At 37.2% G+C, this 26,168-nt stretch overlaps 1 protein-coding gene across 1 annotated transcript in view; it reads right to left on the bottom strand.

Moving 5' to 3' along the window:
* The window catches only part of PAN3 (poly(A) specific ribonuclease subunit PAN3), a 115,346-nt gene that overhangs the window by 19,651 nt on the left and 69,527 nt on the right, over positions 1 to 26,168 (bottom strand). Inside the window, exons 7-12 of the mRNA XM_065896119.1 lie at positions 13,422 to 13,669; positions 10,941 to 11,045; positions 10,065 to 10,122; positions 3,463 to 3,624; positions 2,783 to 2,899; positions 2,594 to 2,695 (exon numbers count right to left, since the gene is read on the bottom strand). Of these exons, the coding sequence (XP_065752191.1) occupies positions 2,594 to 2,695; positions 2,783 to 2,899; positions 3,463 to 3,624; positions 10,065 to 10,122; positions 10,941 to 11,045; positions 13,422 to 13,669 (792 nt within the window). The remainder of the gene's footprint in view (positions 1 to 2,593; positions 2,696 to 2,782; positions 2,900 to 3,462; positions 3,625 to 10,064; positions 10,123 to 10,940; positions 11,046 to 13,421; positions 13,670 to 26,168) is intronic.

The following is a 26,168-nucleotide window of genomic DNA, read 5'->3' as shown; positions in this document are numbered from 1 at the left end:
AGTAATCCTTTTGATTCTATCGACTCTTGTTAAGTGCTTCTTGATACTACTTTCTGGGTCACTGTTAATCAGCAGAAAAGAAGCCGTATAAATTTAATCTAGACTTTGTAATTATTTCAGGGAATATGACTTTATAAATCCAAGTGTTCATACGGTTGTAAACAAACCTTTTCTGAATCAGTTATAAAAGCAACACAGTTAAATGGTTAATTGTAGAGATAATAAATAGCAAATAAGGAAGAGCAAATACAAAATTCAAAAACTGCTATCCCTCAATTTAGACAGAACTAAAGATAATACCATCTGGAAAACAGTGATAGATGACTCAAAAAGTAGCTCTAGTGATAAATGTCAAGACAACATCAAAGACAACCACGAAGAGTTTAAATAAAACTATTTAATAAGTGTGGTAATAAGGAAAAGAAATATTTATAGCAAATATTTATAGCTACATATTCATAGCAAATATTTAGTGCATACTGTGTGCCAGATTCTGTCTAGTTACTTTACCCACATTATGTCATTTTAAACCTCTTATCACAGTCCCTATATGGTATGCTATTATTACTGCCACTTTCTTATTAGAATATTTATTACAATATGCGATTTTTTAGTTTGTTTTAAATTAACAAATTAAGTAGTATAAGAAAGCATTATACTTCCATTTATGTCTCTATAAGTTTATACAAACACTGGCTCTTTTTTCCTTCTTTTTTTAATATTCATATTGCGAAAACAGAGGATTCCCTTGTATTATATAAATTGTTGTAAATTAAAGTATATATGGTACATTTAGGGAAGTTACTACCATTCAAACAATACTAGAAAAAGAACTGATTCCTAGGAAAATGTAAACATAATATATCCAATAGTCAGACAACACCAAAAAACAGAATTAAGATTAAAAAAAAAAAAAAAACTGGAAAGGAGTGCTATAAATCAGTGGTTCTCAACAGGGGTCCGTGTTGCCCCCTCAGGGACATTTGGAGGTACCTAGAGATATTTTTGGTGTCACAACTGGAGGAGGGGCTGCTCCTGGCATCTAGTGGGTAGATGGCGGGGATGCAGCTGAACACCCAGCGATGCCCAGAACGGCCCCGCACAAATAATTATCCAGCCCCAAATGTCAGCAGTGCTGAGGCTGAGAAACCCAGCTGTAAATTAAAGCCAACAGTCACTTCACAGGTGTTATTACTAAAATAAACTTGAACAACTACAGCTATATTCATCTGTAGGAAAAGTTATACCACATCCCCTTCAACAAAATTATGTATGTGCTACAGATGACATGGCAAAAGGAAACAAATGACCACACTATGTGACCAGATTTTTAATGTGAAACAGCCATGTAACCACAGCTTTCTTCTTTCAACTGTCAGAAAGCACAGTTACAAGTAAACAGAATACATTTTTTATCCATAATGCCGGTTCTTAAAGGAGTCATGATCCAAAAGATACTGGAATGTGGACTCAAGTCTTCTCCCTCCTTACTTCCTCTCAGGATATATTCAGGAAAATCTTTAACAAATTAAAAACCACTGCCAAGAACGTAATGTTTCTTTCCTGCCCCCATACAAGAAAATGATACATACATTTTTCCTTCCCCCAAAACATAAACTAATTAACAGACACAACAAAATGGATTTATTTTTACTCTGAAACAACTTACCCTTTAATAATCATTTGTTAGGATGTAATTAAAATATTTTGGTTCTTTGCAATATTTGAACTAAAAAACAATTCTTTAAGTAAATATTAGAAAGGGGCAAAAAAAAAATATTCCCCATTTAAGTAAAAGTTACCTGAAAATTTATTTTGAAGACTAGCTCCTTAAGGAACACAGAATCCCACCTTCAAGCAAAAGCATTTGTTTAGGGAAATAATTACATATTGATAAATGATACACCGTCACACTGGAGTATGCAAAACAAAACAAAACACAACAAAAAACCAAGACTAGAAAGAAATATACCAAGAGACGTGCTTTGGGTGGTGAACTTACAGGGATTACTTTTCAATTTACTGAATTTTCCAAACCATCTTTATTCAGAAAGCATTATAATTTTTTTTGTGTGTGTGGTACGCGGGCCTCTCACTGTTGTGGCCTCTCCCGTTGCGGAGCACAGGCTCCAGACGCGCAGGCTCAGTGGTCATGGCTCACGGGCCCAGCCGCTCCATGGCATGTGGTATCTTCCCGGACCGGGGCACGAACCCGCGTCCCCTGCATTGGCAGGCGGACTCTCAACCACTGCGCCACCAGGGAAGCCCCAGAAAGCATTATATTTTTTAAAGAAAAAAAATTTTAAGAGGAAAAAAAGCCTTTTATCGTATTCTCAGCTACTTAAATTTCAGGTATTTACATGAGTCTTTCATAACCCACCTTCATCTCAGTCTACACATGTACATAACATGTTATTTCCTAACTTGTTACATATTGACTCCATTTCTTTAAGGTATTTCTTTTTTAAATGCAATAGGGTCTTTACGCTGAATGATTACAGGGCTAAATTTACATGTGTTTTAAAATACAAAACTACTCTTCCACAGAGCAAAGGCATCTGTCAAACACAGCTTGCTTGAATCTTTTTCTTACCCCACTTTCTCTTTGTGAAATAGGCATCTGCATTAGGGTCATTGAAGTGTCTGCTCATCATAGTCTCTCCTCCAGCGTGGAAATCATATGCAAACACAAGAGCTTAAAATAAAACACAAACACTCATTACTGCAATCTGGCTTCAAATAATGAAGCCCACTAGCAAAAAGACCATTACAAGTCACTCACAAGGCTCTGCAAAAGCTTTAGTGGTAAACACTTCACGCAAGGTCACGATATTTGAGTGCTGGATTTTCTTCCACATGTCCACCAATACCATGCACTTTGTGTTAACAAGACGAAAACCTGAAAAAGAAAAAATTTTCTGCTAACCTGTAAATGACATCTCCCCCTTATTTCATCAGAAATGTGCAGAGGGCTTCCCTGGTGGCACAGTGGTTAAGAATCCGCCTGCCAGTGCAGGGGACAGGGGTTCGAGCCCTGGTCCGGGAAGATCCCACGTGCCACGGAGCAACCAAGCCCGTGCGCCACAACTACTGAGCCTGAGCTCTAGAGCCCACAAGCCACAACTACTGAAGCCCGCGCCTAGAGCCCGTGCTCCGCAACAAGAGAAGCCACCGCAATGAGAAGACCACACGCCACAACAAAGAGTAGCCCCTGATCGCCACAACCAGAGAAAGCCTGCATGCAGCAACAAAGACCCAACGCAGCCAAAAATAAATTAATTTTAAAAAAAAGAAATGTGCAGAAAAAGCCATGTTATACATCACTTATGAAATACTAATTTCCAAATGAAATAATATATGTATTATCCTTTAAATTCATGTTAAATAAACTCATTTAGGAATCTATGAATAATCTTAGCCTCACTAATATGCTCCGAAAAGAGGATAATTTATCTTCCTTACCATGTATCCTCCGAAGGCAATAAGGCAGATCATCTTTGCTATTTACAGCTTTGTAGCAGGACGTAATGTATCCAAAATTACTTGATTTCTGTATCCGGTTGGGTGGTGGCAGTGGTTCTAGAGGGAACAGGCTATGGTAGCTGTCAACTTCTGTAGGGACTGCTAGAGTAATTCATAAGAAGATGACTTTAACTTGCAGACATTCACAAATCTCTCAGATCTCAAAGTAATGAAGAAGAAACCAACTCTATAAACCAGATATCAAACACACTGTATTCTAGAACAGTGTCAACATTTATAACAATTCTATAGGACACACTCGTCTCACTATCAATAAAAACAGGCATTATAAAACAACCAAAGAACAACTAGATTTCATGCACTCAAAAATATTTGTCTTTTATAATAGCACACCACTCTTGTTTCTCAGCTGTTAGAAACAATTTGCATTATCACTTATGAGATATTAACCATTTCTAATTCTGATGTAAAATAAAAATCAAGACAGTTTTTGTCTTTAAACATCTTATTTTGTAAAAACATATTTAGACAATGGTGTTAAGTACATGAAATTCTTTTTTAAAGAAACTGAAAACAAATAACAATAAACTGGAGTGTATATGTAATATGTCTGTGTATGTATATCAATTTATATGTACAAATATAGCAATCTGTACCAAACTCTCAAACCATTCATTGGAATAGCAGTTTGAATACCTAGCAAAACACAAAAGAAAAAAACTAAAACAGCTTTACCACTATGCCTGCCATGTTCCCCTGTATTTCCTATTAAGAAATCCAAGTGAAACGTCATTAAGAAATTCCAGAAGACAGGTCCAAAATGACCCCTCTGCCTTTACCAAATATTTACACTCATTATCTCTTAGTTCTTGAAACAATTCTATGAGATAGGATTCCCTATTTCATAAACAAGGAAAGTGAAAATCACACATCTAGAGAGGTAGTTGAGATGCAAACCCAGGATTCTGATTCTGTAGTCTTGTGCTCTTAACCCCTAGATCGAATTTTGGCCGTAGTGAAAAACAAACATCAATTCATTGTTAACTTTCAAACCAAGGTCAAGGCATGTTCTATGGAAGAAAGGCGGTATAAGGGAAATATACACACAAGTGAATATAGCTGTAACTTTTGCCCATTTACTATTTTTTATTTGAACAATCAGTTCAATTTCCACAAAGAAACAAATGATGAATAAATGTTGTTTCCTAGTTTTTTGATAAGGAGCACTTAATAAGGGAATTAATTTCAAATTAGTAAAAATATATTGAGTATCCACTATGTATTAGTGAACACATATTAATGAAATACGGGTTCTTATCAAGAGGCTTAGAGAAAAAGGATTGAGATTTACATAAAACAATATAGTACCAAGCAAAACAGCTTTTAAAAAAGTACAATTCACCATGGCACTGGTTCTTAAACTCTAGCACCCTTCAGAATTACCTAGAGGCTTGTTAAAACACAGTTTGCTGGGTCCCATGTCCAGAGTTTTGAGTCAGTAAGTAGGTCTAAACCAGGGCCCAAGGATTTGCAATTCTAACAAGTTCCCAGGTGATAATGAAAAGTCGCTGTTGGGTCAAGTGCTTTGAGAACCACTACACATGGAAATACAAAGCCATGGAAAGGAAAGCCAGTTCCAAGGATATTAGGAAAGATCTTACAGAAGATGTGGCATGTTTACTACAAAATTATGGATGAGACTGCTTCCAGTGAGCTAAAACAAATGGAAAGAGTGGTGAGACAGCTAACAGACCAACAACAAGGACTTGAAATTTACTACACCAAACACCAGTACTCAGAGCATCAGTGTGACAAAGAGACTGTGTGAGGGCCACAATAAGCTAAAAATCTTATGCTCTGAACTCCCTTCTCCCTCTGTCTACTTTTAAGCAAGTCATGAATTCTACACACTGAAGGAAAACAATTGTGCTTCAGTGGAAAACGGTGCACTGTCTAAAGGGTAACCCTCTGGCGTCTGATTCTGTGGGAGATATTTTACACCTCTGTTAAGCTGTAAATAACTGATAAATACCGCACTGCAAAATAATTCTCGTCTATAGGCAATTCTGTCTGGTGAAGGCTCGACGGACTTCCCTCCTCCCCTGTGGAAAAGACAGTTTACACATTTGTTTCAATATTCCTCATCCATGATGTGTTTTGTAATATAGGATTGGCTCCCTCACAACTTAAATAAAATCTTTAGTACTTTCTCCTTTTTATATCTGTACATCCTGATTTTAACCTTTTTTCGGAAAATCATCTTTTAACCCTACATTTCCCAGTCTACTCTGAAATAATCATATGTGGCCTAATATTAACCTTGAAAACCAAATGTTTCCCTTAATAGACAGGAATATTCATTTGTTGTTCTGTTTTGTTTCTAGTTCAGTTTAACAAATACACAAAATTAAGTACCAATAAAGGGAACAGGGGTGTCTCAATCACTGTCTGGCATCAAAAATCAAAGTAAAGAAAACCAACTTGGAAGATCCCAGACAAATGCACTCCTTAATTTAGCCCAATATTTAGTCTGGGGCTCAGTTCAACCAAATAACATTAAAAATAATGATAAAGAAAATTTTAGTTTCTTCCCTCTATTCAACCCAACGTCCCCTCAAAGAACATAGAGAATGACAGACTGGTTCTAAGATACTGAATGTCTGAGGCTCACCATGGTAAACCTATGGCAGAGTTTCTCAAGCTCAGCACTAGTGACATATTGGACCAGACAATCCTTTGTTGTCGGGGACTGTCCTGTGCACTGTAGGGTATTTAGCAGCATCCGTGGCCTCAACCCACCAGTAGCCAGTAGCACCCCGCTGCCAACTGTGACAATCAAAAATGTTCCAGACGTTGCCAAATGACCCATGAGGGGTAAAATCATTCCTGGCTGAGAACCACTGACCTACAGGAAATAAATTATGATTTGAGTTGAGAAGTCCTAATTTGATGCAAGTATGAAGAATGGAAAGGAAAAGGGAAAAGAAAAAGTCAGTAAGACCAACATTAATAAATGAGTGAAAATGAGTCAAAGGTTAATAGTCAACATGAGACATAAAAAAGATCAGAGTGAGACAAGCAACAGAAAAAAACCACTTATTAAACCTTGTTTGAACACGGGCGCACAGAATTGGATTAACCACAATCTTTAGTTTGTGACACTCAAACCACTAGCTCGTGTCCATGCATGGCCTGCTTTTATTCAGTTAATTATTCTTAATAATACGGTAAGCATCTGCAAACTTGGCACACAAAACGAAGCCTCAGACCTTGACTTGAACGGTCATCTAAATACATGGTTCTCTACCAACCTCTCTCTCTTCCTTCCGTTTTTATATAGTTTCATTATACCTATATGTATTCCTCAAAAGTTTATTACGTATATGCATATATGCATATACACATGCATTTATTGATAATGTAAATACATACATAAATTTCAACTTTATAAAAAGGTATCATGCTCTATGTAGTCTCTCGCAGCTCGCTTTTAAACTTAATATTACATTACTGAGATTCTTCCATATTACTGCTTTCTTTATGAAGTGTACTTTCTTCATTTAAACTGCTATGTAATATTCCATTGTCTGACAGTATGTTAATTCACCCACTGTCCTTCAAGATGAGCGTTTGGACTGATCAAAGTTTCTGCTATTGTAAGCAGTGATATTATGGATACTTTATACATTTTCTAGTTAAAAATATATAGTTTACCTATATCTAGGAGCAGAACTGCTAGATCACAGGGTACACAGATATTCAACTTCAGGAATTTTCCAAAGTGATAACACATTCACCAATTTATACAACCAAGAGCAATGTACTGGAGAACCTGTGGATCCATATCCTAATACTGCACATGGTCAGACTTTCCAATGATATCTTATCTGTCTTTCCCTAATCATCAGTGATGTCCAACATTTCTTCGTAGATTTTTCGTTGTATGAATTTCCACTTTCTTGAAATGCCTATTCCTACCTTTTGGCCATTTTTCTGGTTTTTTTTTTTTTTTTTTTTTTTTTCAGGCTCTTACTAATTTGTGGTTTTTATTTTGTCAATTGTGTAAATACCTTCTTCAAGTTTTTTCTTTACTATAGATATCTTTGGAGTGTTTTTAATTTTTTTTAATTAATTAATTAAATTTTTGGCTGCCTTGGGTCTTTGTTGCTGCATGCGGGCTTTCTCTAGTTGCGGCGAGCGGGGGCTCCTCTTTGTGTGGTGCGTGGGCTTCTCGTTGCGGTGGCTTCTCTTGTTGTGGAGCACCAGCTCTAGGTGTGCGGGCTTCAGTAGTTGTGGTGCACAGGCCCAGCCGCTCCGCGGCATGTGGGATCTTCCCGGACCAGGGCTCGAACCCGTGTCCCCTGCATTGGCAGGCAGATTCTTAACCACTGCACCACCAGGGAAGTCCCTTTAACCGTAATTCAGTAAAATTTATCAGTACTTTCTTTAAGAGTCAAGAATTTTTGCCTCCAGTATAGGAAATCTTTCTCTACGGAAAGATTAAATTTACTCATTTGTATTTCATTGTACGAATTTTAAAGTTTTGCTTTTGACATTTAAATTCTTAATCTATTTGGAACTGGTTTTTGCATGTGGTTTGAGATCATGATACAATTGTAACAATACAATCTTTTACCATAAAGAAAACCATTTTTTCCAATGCCTTCCTTTCCCCACTGATTAGCCACCTCTATCACAGAATGTGTCTAGGTTCTCCCTAGTCTGTTCCAGTAATCAATTTGTCTAACCCAGTGCCATTACGACACTGTTTCAGTTACTACAGACTCAAACCAAGCCTCCCCTCCCCAATATACCCAGAACCCTAATCATAATCTTCAAAGTGCTTCAGGTAGTCTTGGACCTTTACTCTTTGATATATTTATCATATACTATGAAAAGCTCTGCTATGCTGTAATATAATAAAAAAATAAAATAAAATCTTGATTAGAAGTGTGGAAATTTCAGCCAATCCCCCAACCTTCCACAGAAGAGAGAGAGGTTGGAGACTGAGTCAATCACGAAGAGCCAGAGATTTAATCAACCACGCCAAGACAATGAAACATTCATAAGAATTCCTAAACAGAGGGATTCAGAGGGCTTACAGGTTGGTGAGCATGATGAGGTGCTGGGAGGGTGGCATACCTGGAGAGGGCATGAAAGTTCCCCACACCCCACCCTATCCCCACACTTTGCCCCATATATCTCTTCCATTTGGCTGTTCCTTGAGTTGTACTCTTTATAATAAGCCAGTAACAGTTTACAAAGTGCTTTCCCGAGTTCTGTGAGTCATTCCAGCTAATCGCCGAACCTGAGGGCATGTTGTGGAAACCCACAAATTTGTAGTTGGCCGGAGAGAAGTTTGAGTAGCCTGGGTACCCCATTTCAGCTGGCATCTGAAGAAGCAGTGGTCTTATGGGACTGAGCCCTTAACAATTAAATTGTTAGGACACGAATTAGGTGTCAGGAGTATAAGAGTAAGAATAGCTCATGTGCTTTGACTGAAATTATACGAATCTATAGATTAGTTTACGAAAGTGGCAACCATTATGTCCTCCTATTCATGAATATCGTATTTCACTCTCTGTATTTATCTTATTTAACACCTCTTAGTAAATCTCTGCCACTGATATCTTACACATCTTTTGTTCTGCTTATTCCTAGGTACTGATATTCTGAAGCCATTGTAAATAGCATCTTCTCTTTTAACTTTTTTTTTTTTACCCTAGCTAGGGCCTCAAAGACAATGCTTAATAATAAGGAAAATTCCAACGTGAACATTTCAAAGGCTATGACAGGTAAGTTTCCTGCCCAGTCTTAAGACATAACAGCCAGACAGACATATTCCTTTGAATTTTTTAGCGATCAAGAGGATACACAGTGGACTGTGCTGAATTCGTGATTACAACCAGGTGTTTTGAGATTATCGCTATAGCAAATGTATTCCTACTCTATTATTTCTAAAGTTTTCCTAAATTACACCATATTTCATTGTGCCTATACCGAATAAGCTAGGCAAAGGGATTTTAATGCTGAGAAACATCATGGTACAGTCAGAAAAACCGAGGTTTAAATCCTGACTCGGTCAGATAATTACTAGCCACTTGTTCTTAGAGGCAAGTTACTTAACCTGCCTGTTAACTTCAGTTTCCTCATACATAAAACAAAGGTGATAATGTTAGTATCTACACCACAGGAGTTTTGTGAGGAAAAAACTCACACACAGAAAGCCTTAGTACCCTGTCTGGCATGCCGCAGCCTCAATAATAACAACACTCACCTCCCCACCCCTACTTAAGTACCTATACTTCATCGTTTCAAAAGAATAATATTCTAGTGCACGATGAGGTAAATCACCATGAATTCTAAAACTACCTATTTTTTGGATGAACTAGAATCTTGTCACATGTAGAATTCTTTGAAAAAATTCTAGATCAATGGCATCTTGGAATTCTTCTTAAGTAGGTTTCAAATAAATGTAGTCATAAAATAGTAATTAGCTAGCTTAAGGCATAAAAACATATAGGACTACATAAGGATTACACTCTCCTTTAAAAGGAAGGATCAGTCAACTTGCATTTTACCTGGCATATCTGCTTGATCAATCTGAGCCATTGTTATTAAATGTCTGTTAATCAGCTCCTAAGAAAAGAAAACAAGTATATTTACATCTAAACACAACTTCTGAAATCTGGACTTTCTATTGCAACTGAAGAGCCTGAGTACTAATATTTTTGGCATGTGTACTTTTTAATGTTGGTATCGGGACATAACATTTCCAATAATGTGAAACGTCTAAATTCCAGTCCTGGATAGACCTGCCCATCGCTAAGGTTGGTTTCAAGTAGCAGTGCTATAACCCAGAGCATACGGCTAGCTCTGTGGCCAAGCTCGTCGATAATTCACTCTACAAACATTATACTGGTGCAACTTACTTCTGTGAAATAAAAACATTTCCGAGAATCGAAGAGTAAAGTAAAATTCTACATATCAAATAATACCTGTTTTAACACTGACAAAAAAACTAAATAATTTTATAAAACCTACTTTACAGAAAATATTGAGCTGCCTTAAAAATGAAGTTCATTTCTAGGCCAAATTACTTATTAGCCAACTACTACAGATATTAGCAAAAAGTTGTCTAGTGGTTAGAAAGCATTTAAATTATTTATTTGTACACTTCAGAGACCTTCCAGTGCACAGGAGTGCCGTGCAAAAAGGTGGCCCATTTAAATAGCTACTCCGTGTTCTACATCTGAACACAGTTACTTGCAATTTTCTTAAAAAATGGGTTTCCTTAAATAAATATCAATTAGTCTCATAAACTCTAAATTCTATCTTCTTTATTACAGCATATTTGATTAAGTAATACAATTTGAAAGGAGCTCTGTTCTTTCTCCAGTTCTTTGCTAAAGCACGACAGACATTAAGTATTTCCACTCCGAACTCGGAAAGCATACCTGTCGGAGTTCATCAGCCATGAAGAAGGAAGGTGCATTTGCTTTTGGTTGCATATAAGCAACATGAGGTGCAGTTGGAGGATAAATATGGTAGTTTGGAAAAACCTGAAAGATAGGAAGGGGGAAAATATCATGATCAATTGATAAGCTTTATCATTATTTCGATAAAGTTTTAATCTTTAAATGACAGTGACAAATCGATACTTTTAATCTTTAAATAATAGTGAATTAAACACCTGAGAATAGCTATTATTAGTATACCTTCTGAATGATTTCGTTTTTTAAATAATCTTTATTGGAATAACAAGTTTTTAAAAATCTAATGAGAAAGGAAACATTTCTTCAGATACAGTAAAATTTTAGCTCCAATGAGAGGCAAAAGGAGCTCTTTGTTAAGTATTTTTTTAAGGCAGCTGGAAGAGAGGAAGAAAGTAGATATTAAAGGTGCTTGGGCACAGTCAGTTCATGTAGTAACTCTGCCGTGGACGCCCAAAGAACTGTCCTCTTTAAGGGTTTCTAGCGACCAAACTAAACAAAATGTTATCTAGATACTTAACACTTCAAACTAGAACAGAAAAGAGGACCAACATACTCTGGGTCAGCAGTGGAGGTGAACAGGAGGGTATGACAATATACCTTCCAATCAAACTACAACAAAGTTACTAAATTCTGCTTCCAGCTTCTTGTCTTTGCCTCTTCCAATTGGAATCTTCTCACCACCCCGCTTTTTTCCCTTTTTCCTCTGCCTCTCCTTCCCTTCAACTGGTCCACGATACAAAATCAAGTACATCTTAAAATATCTTTTGTTTTATTCTTTCATTTTTAAAGCCAAAACAAACATTTTTTTTTCTCTTTTAAAAATGAATTCAGTTGATTTCTGTTGCCCTCATGTGGCTCTTCTGCTCTGGACCTCAACCAGGAAGTGATTTTGCAATACCTGTAAGGTTTCCTTTAACCTATACCTGAAGGGAGAAGAGTGCCTCCTTTTTCTTGCCTTGGTTTCCTTATATCAGGTAGTATAGTTGGGCATGACTACCTCAGGTTTACCAGGAGCATATTTTTAAGAGTGGTTTGAAGGGTAAAAACATTACAAAAATGTGCCACATATAATCTCCACAAAAACAGCTGAGACAGTTTTGTGACAAAAGAACCTCTTCATAGATTAAACTAACTTTTTTCTACAAATGATAAAATAAAAAACGTAAATAATTATAAAATATAATAACCCCTCCCCCCAAAAGTAAAACATTGATGGAATTCTTACTTGAAAGAACCAAGGAAAGTCTCTACTCTACCTCAATTATTTGACCTTCAGTTCGGCAAGCTGTTCTGTGATAACTTTTGAAAGATCTCTGACCAAAAACAAAACAAAACAAGAAACTATTAGCTATTTTATTACTTTTTAGAAAGCATTTTACATGATTTACAAGTACTTCTATAAATGTTTTCACATTTATTTCTCATACGATGGTCGTGTGCTTAACCTCATTTACGATCGGGGGACCAGTCTCAGAGGTACTAAGATTCAAGAGTCACAAAACAATGGCAGAACTGGGACTCTTAAAAAGAAAAAATTAAAATCTGTTGTCTTTTCACTCAATCTGCCTTTTAGTAAAATATTAAATGTAATCAAAATAAATCATTAATTTAACTTATGGGGTCAAAATCTGCTTACCAAAATCCAAACATACTTTTCATCTAAGCCTGTCAGTTATGATTTTGTCAAATATCTACAGTTTAGACCAGCATTCATATTTTAATGGAATTTGGCTTTCTTACTCACGAGATCTTCATCTACTACTTATTTTTCTATAGCTAAATGATTTTTGAACATGGACAAAATTATGGAACTAAAAGTGTACAATTTACGGAACATGACGCTTCCCTCTCGGCCCCTCCCCCCCCCATAGTCCTTTGGTAGCTCTTTCCTTACCCATAATCAGGGCTCCCTGAACCTCCTCCCTCCTTACCAGTGACCCATGCTGGAGGCCTCCTATCACTGTGTCCTCCACCATCCAGAGTTCTAGCTATTAAATCACTGCCTCGCCTGAGCAAGCATTTATCATCGGTTTGCTTTCAGCAACTACTAATAAGAATCCATCTACTTCTCTAACTACTTTCTCTAACTTCAGAGGTGAAACTACCTATATCTACAAACAAAAGTCAGCAAACATCAACACCAGCTAGCACAAGTACTAGGTAACCCCATAAGCAAAACATGCCATAAAGTAATAAACTAGAGCTTAAATATAACTTCTGATTACAAGCAGATTTGTCCAAAACTAGAGATATTATTAATGCAGAAACAGATTACTTTGAACAGGTAAGAAGAGATTAGAATTATCATCTAAGTCAGAAATTAATTACTTTTTCACATCACAGTATAGAGAGACAGGACTGGGTAAACCTCCTCGTTAATCTCATTAATAAGAAGAAGCTGTTATAAGAGCCCTCTCTTTTCTCCTTTAAATGCAGACGTACCATTCCAGTCAAAGGTGCTGGAGTTGTGTCTGTATAGAAGTAAGTCGTCCCACCGACAGTTTCCTTTTGAATCACCTGACCAGAAGATGGAGTCTGAGAAACAGGATTATTAACAGGTGTAGAGGCACTAGAAGGCACCAAGTAATTTGCTGGATTTGGAGTGTGACTTCTTCTTCTGGGAGCAGGAGAAGTATGTGGAGTGATCTTGGGGGAGTGAAGAGGGGAAGATCCAGCAGACAATGACATTCCTGAAGAAGATGTAAAAATGTTTCTTAGAAAGCAAAAATTGGTTTCAGAGAAAAAAATCTGGAAAATAAAATGCAAACGTTCATTTGGAAGAAACATCTTTAGCAAAATTCTTTAAGTTCAAAAATAAAAGACAATTTTGTCTCATTTTAGAGAAAGCTCTGATTAAAAGCAAATGTAAAGAATTTCTTTTTTTCAAATATAGTCATTCCCAAATAAATTAGGATATTTACTGTAAGAATACGTCTCCTCCATATCAAGGTTTACATGAGAAACTTCAATAATAAGAATTACTGATAATTTAATAAATTAATCAAAAAGTGAGAAATAACTGGGACTATAAAATTATGCCTTTTATAAAAGCCTTTCTTTAATAAAAGGCATAATTCCTTTTTTGTAATGAATCATTTAAAACTATGGCTATTAACAATACAAATATCACATATCCCTAAAATATTTTAGTATCAAAAAATCAAATTATTTAATGAGATTTATTAGATTTCTTTTGGCCAAATACCACTAACAGAATGGTTTGAAAAAGCAAAAAAAAACCTAAGTCTAGTCTTAGTTGAAATACATGGCCGCTTAAATACCATATTTTTTAAAAATCACGACGTATACTGTTTCGATGCCTTTGTCTTTAAACAGGTATACGCTATATAGTAGACAATTGAAAATTCCTGCAGATGCATACTCTGCTCTAGTGCGACTTTTACCTAAACACAACTAGCAAGAAACCAGTGTATGCAGAGCATCCTCTATCATGAATCTATGGCGGAGAAAGGGAAAGGACAATTGTCTTCACCCCTCAGGAGATTTCAAGCTATGTGAGAAAACAAGGCCAGGTCACATGTAAAAGACATAAAATGGCTTACAGAAACACTCAAATAGAAACGAATGTACTGTCAACTCCATGCCTCCATACAGATGGAATGCAAATTAAGTAAAACCAGGCACAGTTAGTCAAAGGCTTAATGGAGGCGATCAGTTCTGAGCAGAGACTGAAAATGGTTTCTCCAGCCACAGTTAGTTACACTTCCTGAAAGAATTAGCTTATCCAGGAGCTATTTTCTGGCTATTTGGGGAACAACTGAAAAACTTCCCCTGAAGTAATATGCCATCTCACAATTCAAGAAAAAAGTTACCAAAATGCTTCCGGTCACAGAAATATGATTAACAGGGATATGAATTTCAATTGCTAAGAATTCATAAAACACAAACACTGTTTTTTGAAAAAGATGTAGGCGAATAAAAATAAGGTTGAGAACTGAGATAATACTTATTTTTACTCTGGATAGCCCTCTGTATTTTCTAAAGAGCCCTGACATAATTATTTTGTCTGATTTTCTGAGCAACGAAGGTAGGCCACGTAACAAGCACCGCAGTACAGATCAGAAATTTACACACAGGGGGGTTGTTATCTGACCAAGGACATATGTGCACAGCCAACAGCAAAGCCAGACTTCAAACCCAAGTCTCCAAACTTCCAGTTTAATACTCTTCCTGCTATAACACAATGTCTACTGCACTGACATTAAAATAGGCCAGGAATTTCACAAGTATGTCTTAAATACATCTAAGAGAAACTTTAAAAGTCTAAAACCCTTTAGAAAAATACTTATAAGGAAGCCAAGCTATTATATTAACATGTGAGCCTAATTTTTAAAACTCATGATTCTTTTTTTTTTTTTTTTTTTTTTTTTTTGCGGTACGTGGGCCTCTCACTGTTGTGGCCTCTCCCGTTGCGGAGCACAGGCTCCGGACCCGCAGGCTCAGCGGCCATGGATCACGGGCCCAGCCGCTCCGCGGCACGTGGGATCTTCCCGGACCGGGGCACGAACCCATGTCCCTTGCATCGGCAGGCGGACTCTCAACCACTGCGCCACCAGGGAAGCCCTACATATGAGCCTAATTTTTAGAAAACTTTTCCAGAGTTCTGTGTTTTTTCTAACTCTGTATATTATACATTTAATTGTAGGTCAATCCATACTGCAAAAATTGGGAGGATTATTCAAATATTTTCAAAGATACATACTCCCCACTCATCTAATATGAAATGCATCTACAGTTTTCCTAAAGCTAGTCTCTAAGCCCTTCCAATATAAAACTGGCCAAGTCACCAAAAATGAGTAAATTTGTTTACTACCTTTAAATTAATAACAGCAGCAAATACAGCTACCAATTCTTAAGCACTTTCCATATGTCAGGCAGTAATAAAAGTGCTTCACATACACGACTGTTTAATCCTCACAACAACCCTGTGAAGCAGGTATATCAACAGTCACCTCACAGAGAAAGAAACTAACTTAAAAATAATTTTTAAAAATTTATTGTGAGGGCAAATACAGGTTACTGAACAAAAGAATCAAGATTGAAACTCAGGTCTATTTGATTCCAAAGCCTGTGCTCTTAGCCAATATCTAATACAGCTGCCCAAGCCCTAAGCCCTACACCAGAGAACAGAAAGGGGATCCATTACACTTAGGAGCGTTAGTGTGACAACTTAAACGACGTGTGGGAGCAGGGTGGGGGAAGTGGGGTGCAGCAGGAGAGGAGGGGAAGAGTCTGACACCAGAGCAGGCGTACAAGTGAAACCAAAGGTAGAATCTCTCCTTAAGGCTAAATACGAGGAAAAACTACCAAAAACAATCTAGTAGAATTTACAGGTTGTAAGTTACAAGCTTTCTCTTCAGAATTTTAAATTTTGTGGCTATTCTAGTACAAAGTTTCAGCACTGAAATCTGAGTTAATATATCTGAGCTGAGGCTGGCTGGCATGATCTAAACACATACAAAATAAAACATGTGAAACAGTAATAAGGATCACCACCCATAAGGGTAACAGAATATTTAAGTTGTATGGGAAGCTAGAAAGGAAACTGACCTCTAAATTACTGAAACATCCAGCCACAAAAGGCATAGCTTTGTGCCACCAAAATATTTTGCAAACATGTTAAAGAATCGAGTAAAATACACACATATCTGCTTGGAGAGAGTTACTCTGTACTTGGTACTGTGAAGACGATAAGCACAACACACTCAATAGTAACTGCCTGCATGTAACACTAAGTTACAGACAGCACAAAGGAGCAGAACCGTACTACAGAAATCAGTAACTAAAAGTGAAAGTGAAGTAGAATGCACAGATTCCATTTCATCTCACTCGCATGTAAATATTCCTTTATAAGTTCCATCTTCCCTTATATGGAGGCGGGGGTGGAGGCAGGGGTGCTACTTGTGGTTATTACAACAGTTTGCTGTTAATTAGTACTCAATCGCTGGAACACTTAAGCAAACATAGCAACACACTGAGGATACCATGAGAGACAAACAAGAAGAATGAAAATCGGTATTTAAAAAAAATCTGAATTAAAAAGATTTCATTTGTGTATTTATTTTTTGCATTACTTTTGTAATTAACTCTTAAAATGACATTTTGGTGAGATCATATACAATAATTACACTATAAATTCTTATTAAGTGAATATGCAAACTGAGATATTTAAGTCATGTGTAAGTTAATCGCTTTAGAACATTCGAAAAAATCCTTCTTAAAAGTACCCAATTCAGGGCTTCCCTGGTGGCGCAGTGGTTAAGAGTCCGCCTGCTGATGCAGGGGACACAGGTTCGTGCCCTGGTCTGGGAAGATCCCACATGCTGCGGAGCAGCTAGGCCCGTGAGCCATGGCCGCTGAGCCTGCGCGTCCGGAGCCTGTGCTCCGCAACGGGAGAGGCCACAACAGTGAGAGGCCCGCGTACCGCAAAAAAAAAAAAAAGTACCCAATTCAAAGAAAAGTGAGGAACAATACAGAAATGCCCACTGGACGAATTAACCAGAGCAATGAACAAAATAAAGAAATGAAATTTTAAAAATTTAAGGTTAACTTATGAAGGTAAAAGTAGCAGTGTTTCTGGATGACATAATTCTATACCTGAAAAACCCAAGGAAACAAACAAACAAAAAAGACTCTTGTAAATAATGACAGAATGCATAAAGTAAATGGCTCCAGTATTACGAAATACCAAATGAACATCTTTCCTAAATACAAACATCCACTTAAGACAATCGTATTTCTGGGAAATCAGAGACTGAGCTAAATAAAACAAATACCCTCCCTCAACCCCAACCAAAATTATGAACACATAGAACTGCACGATAAAATACAATACCCACATTTTAAAACATAGCTGAAATCAAAAGAATAGCAACAAAAGCAAAAACTCCAAGAGCAAGAAATTAAGGCAAAATTGTGAACTAGAGATTATACTGTGGGAACTTTGGAAAACCACATCCCAGGCCAGATATAGTGTCTACAAGTTAAGGCTTCCATGTTCACATAGGCATATGAAACATGGCCTTCAGCATATAAAATGTGAAAAATGAAATTCAAATCCCAGTGTAAAGGCCAGGGGTCTGGAAAAGCTGTACCATCAGGCAATGGTGGAGGAGAAAACTTCTACCTGTCAGCCCACAGGCAATAGGTAGGCTTGTTTGTGGAACAGAGATGGAGGAAAGGAAGAGGGCTTGGCGCGCGGTGGGGGGGCGGTTCAGGAGAAATGGAAACCTAATGCCTGCACCATGCACAGGTGCAGGAGAGAAAAATCCCCAGGAGATTCTGTGTGATAGGGATCCCAGTGTGTAATTATAAAACTTAAACTGCATTGGCAATGGACACCTGGGTAAAGCAAACACCAACTATTTCGACAAACAAACATGATCTACAACCCATAGCACACATGATCTCTCCCCAGAAAATAATCTCATGTGAAAAGAACTCCCAAAATGAGAATCAAATATGCACAATACACTGAGAATTAGCACCCTGAAAACAATGAATCCCAGGTAACAGAACCCTATAAAGGAGATTTTTAAAAACCCTACAACTAAAATGATTAAGGACATGAAAGAAGTGACAAACATTTGGCCTCTCCCGTTGCGGAGCACAGGCTCCGGACGCACAGGCTCAGTGGCCATGGCTCACAGGCCCAGCCGCTCCGCGGCATGTGGGATCTTCCCGGACCGGGGCACGAACCCATGTCCCCTGCATCGGCAGGCGGACTCCCAACCACTGCGCCACCAGGGAAGCCCCATTTGTCCTTCTTAAACAGAACTATATTCTATAAGAGTAAAAATTATAACCATTAAAATTAAAGGAGAAAAAACTTAACAGGTGAGTTAAATAGCAAGGTAGACACAAAGACAAGAAAAGTAAACCAGAGAAGAATCTAGAAACAAAGCTTGGAAAATATAAAAGACTGGTTAAGATACACAGAAGGTAGAATGAGAAGGCAAATTTCCAGGATAAAGAAAATACTGGAGAAGCAATATTCGAAGAAAAGCTTTGGGATATTCAAGAACTAGGAAATCCTCATTCCAGAAATCCTAAACAAGAGTTCTGAACAGAATAAGTAAAAACAAGTCCCTTTCAATCAATCAGGTGAAACTGTTGCATGCCAAAGATAAAGAGAAAAACCTAAAAAGCTACAAAAGCAGAAAAAGACAAATTATCTTAAAAAAAAAAAAAGGACAATTACATTCACAGGAGACTGATCAGCAACACTAGACAATGAAAAAATGTGCTCAAAGTAAGGGAAATAAACGTCATCTTAAAGTTTATGCACAATTGCAAGTGAGGGGAAAAGTAAAGACATTTTTAAGGTCACTCACATCTCCTTGGTGAAAGAACAGTTAAATGATCAACTTCAATACAGAAGAAAACTCCTTCCCCCAAAAAGCACAGAATAAAAGAAGGTATGGGTAAATCTGAATAAGCACTGACAGTGAAACAATTAGGCTGAGATAGGTTCAAGTCAAAGTGTAATTAAAATTCTAGGTTACTGTAACACTGAAAGAGGGCAGGAAGGACTTCAACAAGTTCATACTGAGTAAAGCATGCATGGTAAAATTCTAGGGGTGACCACACATAAAACCAAACCATAGTACGTAACATCCAACCTCTACCCTACACCGTACACAAAAATTACCTCAAAAATCTAAATGCAGGAACTAACCTATAAAACTCTAAGAAAACCAGCATATACTTCATGATCTTCAGCTAAACAAGCGTTTCTTAAGTTGACACCTAAAGCACACATAACCAAGGGAAAAAGAAAAAGAAATTAGACTTCACTAAAATTTTAAACTTTTTGTACTTCAGAGGAAACCATCAAGAAAGTGAAAAGCCAACCCACAGAATGGGAGAAAATATTTACAAATCATATATTCAGTAAAGGTCCAGTACATAGAATATATAAAGAACTCTTATAACTCAACGACAAAAATAACCAAATTTTAAAATTGGCAAAGGATTTGCACAGACATTTTTCCCAAGAAGATAAACAAATGGCCAATAAGCATGTAAAAAGAAGCTCAACCACAGTGATACCACACTATACCTACTATGATGGCTATAATCAAAAACAAGAACAATAACAAGTGTTAGTGAGGAAGTGGAGAAAACGAAATCCTTAACACACTGCTGGCGGGAGTGTAAAATAATGCAATCACTTTGAAAACAGTTTGGCAGTTCCTCAAATTGTTAAACACCAGTATTCTACTCCTAAGTATGTTACCCAAGATAACTGAAAACATTATCTTCACACAAAAACCAGTACATGAATGTTCAAAGCAGCACTATGCATAAAATAGTCAGAAAGTGGAAACAACTCAAATGTCTATCGACTGATAAACGGGTGAACAAAATGTGATCTCGCCTATACTATGGAATACTATTCACCTGTATGAAGGAAAAAAATACTGATTCCTGCTACAACATGGATGAAGCTTGAAAACACTGTTAAGTGAAAGAAGCCAGAGACAAGAAGGTCACACGTCGTATGATTCTATTTACATAAAACGGCCAGAAGAGGCAAATCCATAAAGACATAATGTAAATTAGTGGTTTCCAAGGACTGAGGAGAGGGGAAAACGGGGAGTGACTACTAATAGGTAGGTATGAAGTTTCTTTTTAGGGTTATGAAAATGTTGTGGAATTAGACCATGATGATGGTTGCACAGCCTTGAGAGTATACTAAACACCACTGAATTGTACACTTTAGAAGAGTGAATTTTATGATATGTGAATTACATCTCAACAAAAATAGTTAAACCTAAATTACTGCTGCGGGTGAGGGGAGAAGGATCAAGAAAACTCCATTAATCCAATGGGCGTATGGGGGTGGGGGGTGGGGGAGAGAGGGAGAGTGAGTGAGTGTGTGTGTGTGTGTGTGTGTGTGTGTGTGTGTGTGTGTATGTGTGTGTGTGTTGGAGAGGGGGGAGAGACAAACAGATTGCAAAAAACAAAATTCCACTTACATTAACTAGCAATAAAAACCTAAAATATCTAGGCACAAACTTACCTAGGATGTGCAGGACTTACATGAAGAAAAAGGTAAAACTCTACTGTCAGAAACAAAAGATAACTTGAACAAAAGAAAATAAATACCTGTAGCTATTTGTTGTAAAAATGTCAATTCTACCCCGAACTAATCTAAAAGCATAATGCTAGCTCAATAAGAAAACCAACATAATTTTTTTTATTTAGCCAAACCAATTATATTCATTGGAAAAATAAGCAGTAAGATAGCCAGGAAAATTACTAAAGTAAAGCAAGTACAGAGGAAGAACAAAAAAAAAAAAAAAAGAAGAAGAAAGAAGACTGAAAAAGTAAAAGGAAGAAAAAAGTACTGTATAAGGTCACTGGATACTAAAAAAGTGATGAAAGCTATAGTAACAAAAATATTGGATAAAGGCTCCCACGAACAGTGGGTCAACACAACAGAATAAGCATGAAACTTGACCCCAAATATATATGAAAAAATAAGCATAAGATAAAACTTCAGGGGAGGAGATGGACAGTAGTCAGATATGCCAACTTACTAGCCATCCCTAAATGACGAATTGAGTAAAGATAAAAGCAAACAGATGGTTATTTAGATAAAATAAATAAAAGTGACTCACCCTTCCATTCATTACGCCCATAAAAAAGACAAATAAATATTCAGATTTAATATTTAAGAGTTTAAAACGAAAAGTACCTCAAAGAACATTTTTTTAAATGTTATGAAGACATATAAAACACAAAGGTCAAAATAGAATTTAACTTCTTCAAAAAATAAATATTTCTACACAGCAAAAAAAGATATTTGCAACACTTAGTAAAAGGCTAATCATCTTATTATATAGCTCTTAAAATCATTAAGAAAATAGAAAGCAACCAATAGAAAATGGACAAATTACACAAGTAGTCAGTTTGCAGAAAATTAAATACCTCAAACATATAAAAAGATGCTAATATTCACTGATAATTAAAAGAGATGCAAAGTAAAGCCAGCGTATCATTGGCTCAGATTGGCGTAGATTAAAAAGTTTATTTAGACAATTATTAAAAGGGTGGATGGCATATAAATACTGTCATACATTTTTCGTGTCGACTGTTACAATCTCTTTTGGAAGAATATTTGGCAATACCTATCAACTAAAACCTTTTAATTGGCATGATAATGATAAACAATTCAAACTAAAAATGTCATAAAATGAAAAATAAAAGCTATAAACTCCATTAAAGTGTATATTTTTGTCTTGCTCATCTTTGAGGCCCTCAGAACTCACTGAATAAATGCCTCATGAAAAAATGCTAAGGTCACTTTTAAATCCCTTCTAGGAAAAACAAATGTAATATTTTCTTCTCTCAAAGAATTTTTTTTTTTTTTTTTTTTTTTTTGCGGTACGCGGGCCCCTCACTGTTGTGGCCTCTCCCGTTGTAGAGCACAGGCTTTGGACGCGCAGGCTCAGTGGCCATGGTTCACGGGCCCAGCCGTTCCGCGGCATGTGGGATCTTCCCGGACCGGGGCACGAACCCGCGTCCCCTGCATCCGCAGGCGGACTCTCAACCACTGCGCCACCAGGGAAGTCCTCAAAGAATTTTTTAAAAGGTGTCCTCTCAGATACAAATGTATCTAAGGTGCCAGAGCAAAGATCCTCCTAAATATGAAAACATTAGAAGCATCACTTTTAAAATCAGGTACAAGATAAAAATGTCAACTATGACTTCTTCTGTACAATCCCATACTAAAGGCCCTGGCCAATGCAAGAAAACAACAGAAAAAAGATTACAAAGGAAGAGATTATTATCCTTATTTGCAGGTAAGTGTTCAAATTTTATACACACACACACACACACACACACATATACATATGTATATATACATATAAAAGAACCTACAAATTATTAGAAATAGAATGTCGCAAAGTAACCAACACACAAATGTCAATCACATATTGTCACACTAAGAATAATGAACTAGAAAATTTTTATTTTTGAGACGCCAAATTATAATACCAACAATTACCACAAATGTGTCTCAGAATATCTTACAAAATATATGTAATACTTGAACACAGAAAATTATAAAACTTTGTGGAAAGGCATTAAAGAAGACCTGGAAAAAAGAACTGGACAGAGAGCCCACGTTCATGGACAGAAAGACAATACTGAAATCGTGACGATCCTCTTCGATTCATCTAAAGATTCGATACAACTTCCCTGAAGGCACCAGGCTGCTTCACGGATCCACAAGGCTTGAAGACTGTCCCCTCCTCTGGTACACTCATCAACAACCCTCCTTGTCAACACCGAGCTCCCTAAACCCCACCCTCACAGTAAATTCCAATTCAACTTCTGAAAAATCTTCTTACTCTATAAAAATTCTCCTGATACTCATGTTTAAAAATTATTCCCATCATTTTGTACTCTATCTTTTGCTGCAAGTAGCACACAACGCAAACTGTCTCTTTGCAGGGGAGAACTGCGCCTTAATCCTCTCTGTATTCCCAACTACACACGTAACGGCACGGTGTCAGCACACAATACATTTATCGAAAAGGAAAAAGAAAGAGGTGAAAGTTTCCTCTTCTTGGTACAGCAGTAGCTACAAACAGGAAATGAAGAGTGCCAACACCAGAATTAACTGAGTATAACGAGTTGGGAGGAGAAAAGCAAGTGTTCATGTTATCAAGTGGCATAGACGCCAGTTGTCACTATTTAAAAGCAAATGTGAGAGAGAGAGAACCTGAAGAATCTGAGGTGAAGGCATTCTTGTAACACAGCGGTCTGATTATTCCAGTACTACTCTTTCCAGATCTATGTAGCCCTGGGTAAACCTAGATTACACTAATGTTAACTAAAATTGTTAATGCTGTTGTAACTAAAGTTGTTAACTTTAACAAAGTTCCAATAACCACATTAAATCCTCAGTAATAAACTGTCATGTATGGCTACACTGAAGAGAATGGTTTAGATTAGAAATCACCAAAATATATCTCATACTGAACAGATGAATGAAAGACAAACAGAGGAAGCGTTTTATCTTCTCAACAATAGGGCCAATATTTGGGACCTCATCCAAGAGAAAATCATAGTAAGGAATTTATATGATCATATCCAGGAATACAAAAAACGAAGTTACTACTAAAGATATATTTCTTACTTTACTGATTTTTTTAATCCAAATTCCCTAATCACACCCTCTCCCAAATAAAACAATGCCCAGTTTATAGCCCAAAAAACAGACACTAAGTTTATACTCCTAAATTCTAACAGGATCTTAAACATATAATGAATTAATAAATCTTTTTCCTTGATATTGCTTATGATAACTTAAAGGGTGGGTATAGAAGGACAACTCCAAAATTGAGATCAGAGCGCTTTTCTCCCCCTCCCTCCGCCACTCACTCTTTCAGTGAGTCAGAGACAAGCTTTATTTCCTAGTCCATTTCTATCCACTAGCTGTTCTTAGCAGGAGGAGAAAGTGAGTTTAAAGAAAGTGTTTAATTGTAATCATTGACAGTTAAGTCTGTATGTCATGGAGTTCTCTGCAATTTGATGCAACCTGTCAGACAAATCCCCAGGATACTCTAGACAGCTATCCTATACGCAGGACAGACTTCTACTGTGTAGAACTTTCTGAAATAAAATGTTAAAAATTACAGAACAACATCAGAAATGCATTAAATTCTCCGTATGATGTTGATGACTACTGCATAAATAAAACTGCTTTAAAATATAATCCCTACAGTTTCTCAGTAAATTTAGTAACAAAGATCCTTGACTGGTGGGGGGGGGTCCCCCAAGACCACTTCCATGTTCAGAATGTCACTGGAACTCAGCACAGGGTTGCACTCGCGACTAAGATCTACCACAGCAGTGTAGTAAATGTACACATCCAGATCTCAAGGGGCGAAGACGCAGGTGGAGACTAGAGGGATTCATCTGTGGGCTTCCTTATGCCCCCTTCCTCACGAGGGGTCACACGGCCCACTCTTCGTCCAGGAGCACAAAGGCAATATATCTGCTCAGAGAAGCACCAGGGTTTTTATAGGTGACTGGTCACTGCCTAGCACACACCAGAATCCCACACTCCCGGACGGAAAGCATGTGAGCAGCACAAACCACACTGTTTGCACAGAGTCTAGGAACAGTAAACCACCCTAATCAGTTAGGGAAACACCGGACCACTCCCCAACTCCGAGGTCCCAGACATCAGCCCAGGGCCAACCTTGCAAGCAGGCTCTGTTAAGGACACTATGTTAACTCACTTCCGCGCATACACCTTAAGTTGTCTACTACAGTACAGCCACCACTTTTTCATAATTCTGCTCTACAGTGTAGTGAATACTGTTACAGACAAATATAAGGGCAAATGTTTTGTTTCTTACATCTAAACATACCTCAGGGAAGAGGGAGGAGGGGGAAAAGTAAGCTTTAAGTTAGGGCAATGGATTTACGTTGATTCCACTAAGTTTGTCCACACACATTGAGAAAAATTATATAATTAGAGATGTACCCTCTGTCGCTAGGAAATATAGCAAAGAAAAATTAAATACAGCTCATGTAAAACGGAGCTGAACCTATGTGTTCCATCAGCTCCTTTCGTTAGTATCTAAACTATCTAAACACACACCATAAAAGTAAATATATGTGTTATAGCTTAACTAGGATTTCAACAACTAATGTTAATAGAAAAGATTTTATAATATCATTAGTTGGCATATTTTAATTTCTAGTATACTAATATTATAGAAGCCATTCAAAATGTTTACTTATGTAAAAATTAGAGGGGAATTTCCCTGGTTGTCCAGTGGTTAGGACTCTGCGCTTTCACTACCAAGGGCCCCGGTTCGATCTCTGGTTGGGGAACTAAGATCCCACAACATGGCCAAAAAAAAAAAAAACCAAACATGTGTTGGGACTTCCCTAGTGGCTCAGTGGATAAGACTCTGTGCTCCCAATGCAGGGGACCTAGGTTCAAACCCTGGTCAGGGAACCAGATCCCACACGCATGCCACAACTAAGAGTTCACATGCCACAGCTAAGGAGCCTGTGTGCTGCAACTAAGGAGCTGGCAAGCCACAACTAAAGGAGCCCTGGAGCCACAACTAAGACCTGGTGCAACTAACTAACTAACTAAATAAATAAATAAAATAAAAATAAAATTTGGAAGTA

This window comes from Phocoena phocoena, chromosome 18 (genome assembly GCF_963924675.1).
Source record: "Phocoena phocoena chromosome 18, mPhoPho1.1, whole genome shotgun sequence".
In the NCBI taxonomy this organism is placed as follows: Eukaryota; Metazoa; Chordata; class Mammalia; order Artiodactyla; family Phocoenidae; genus Phocoena; species Phocoena phocoena.
The sequence above is the reverse complement of the archived record's forward strand: the minus strand, read 5'-3'. Positions and strand labels throughout refer to the sequence as shown.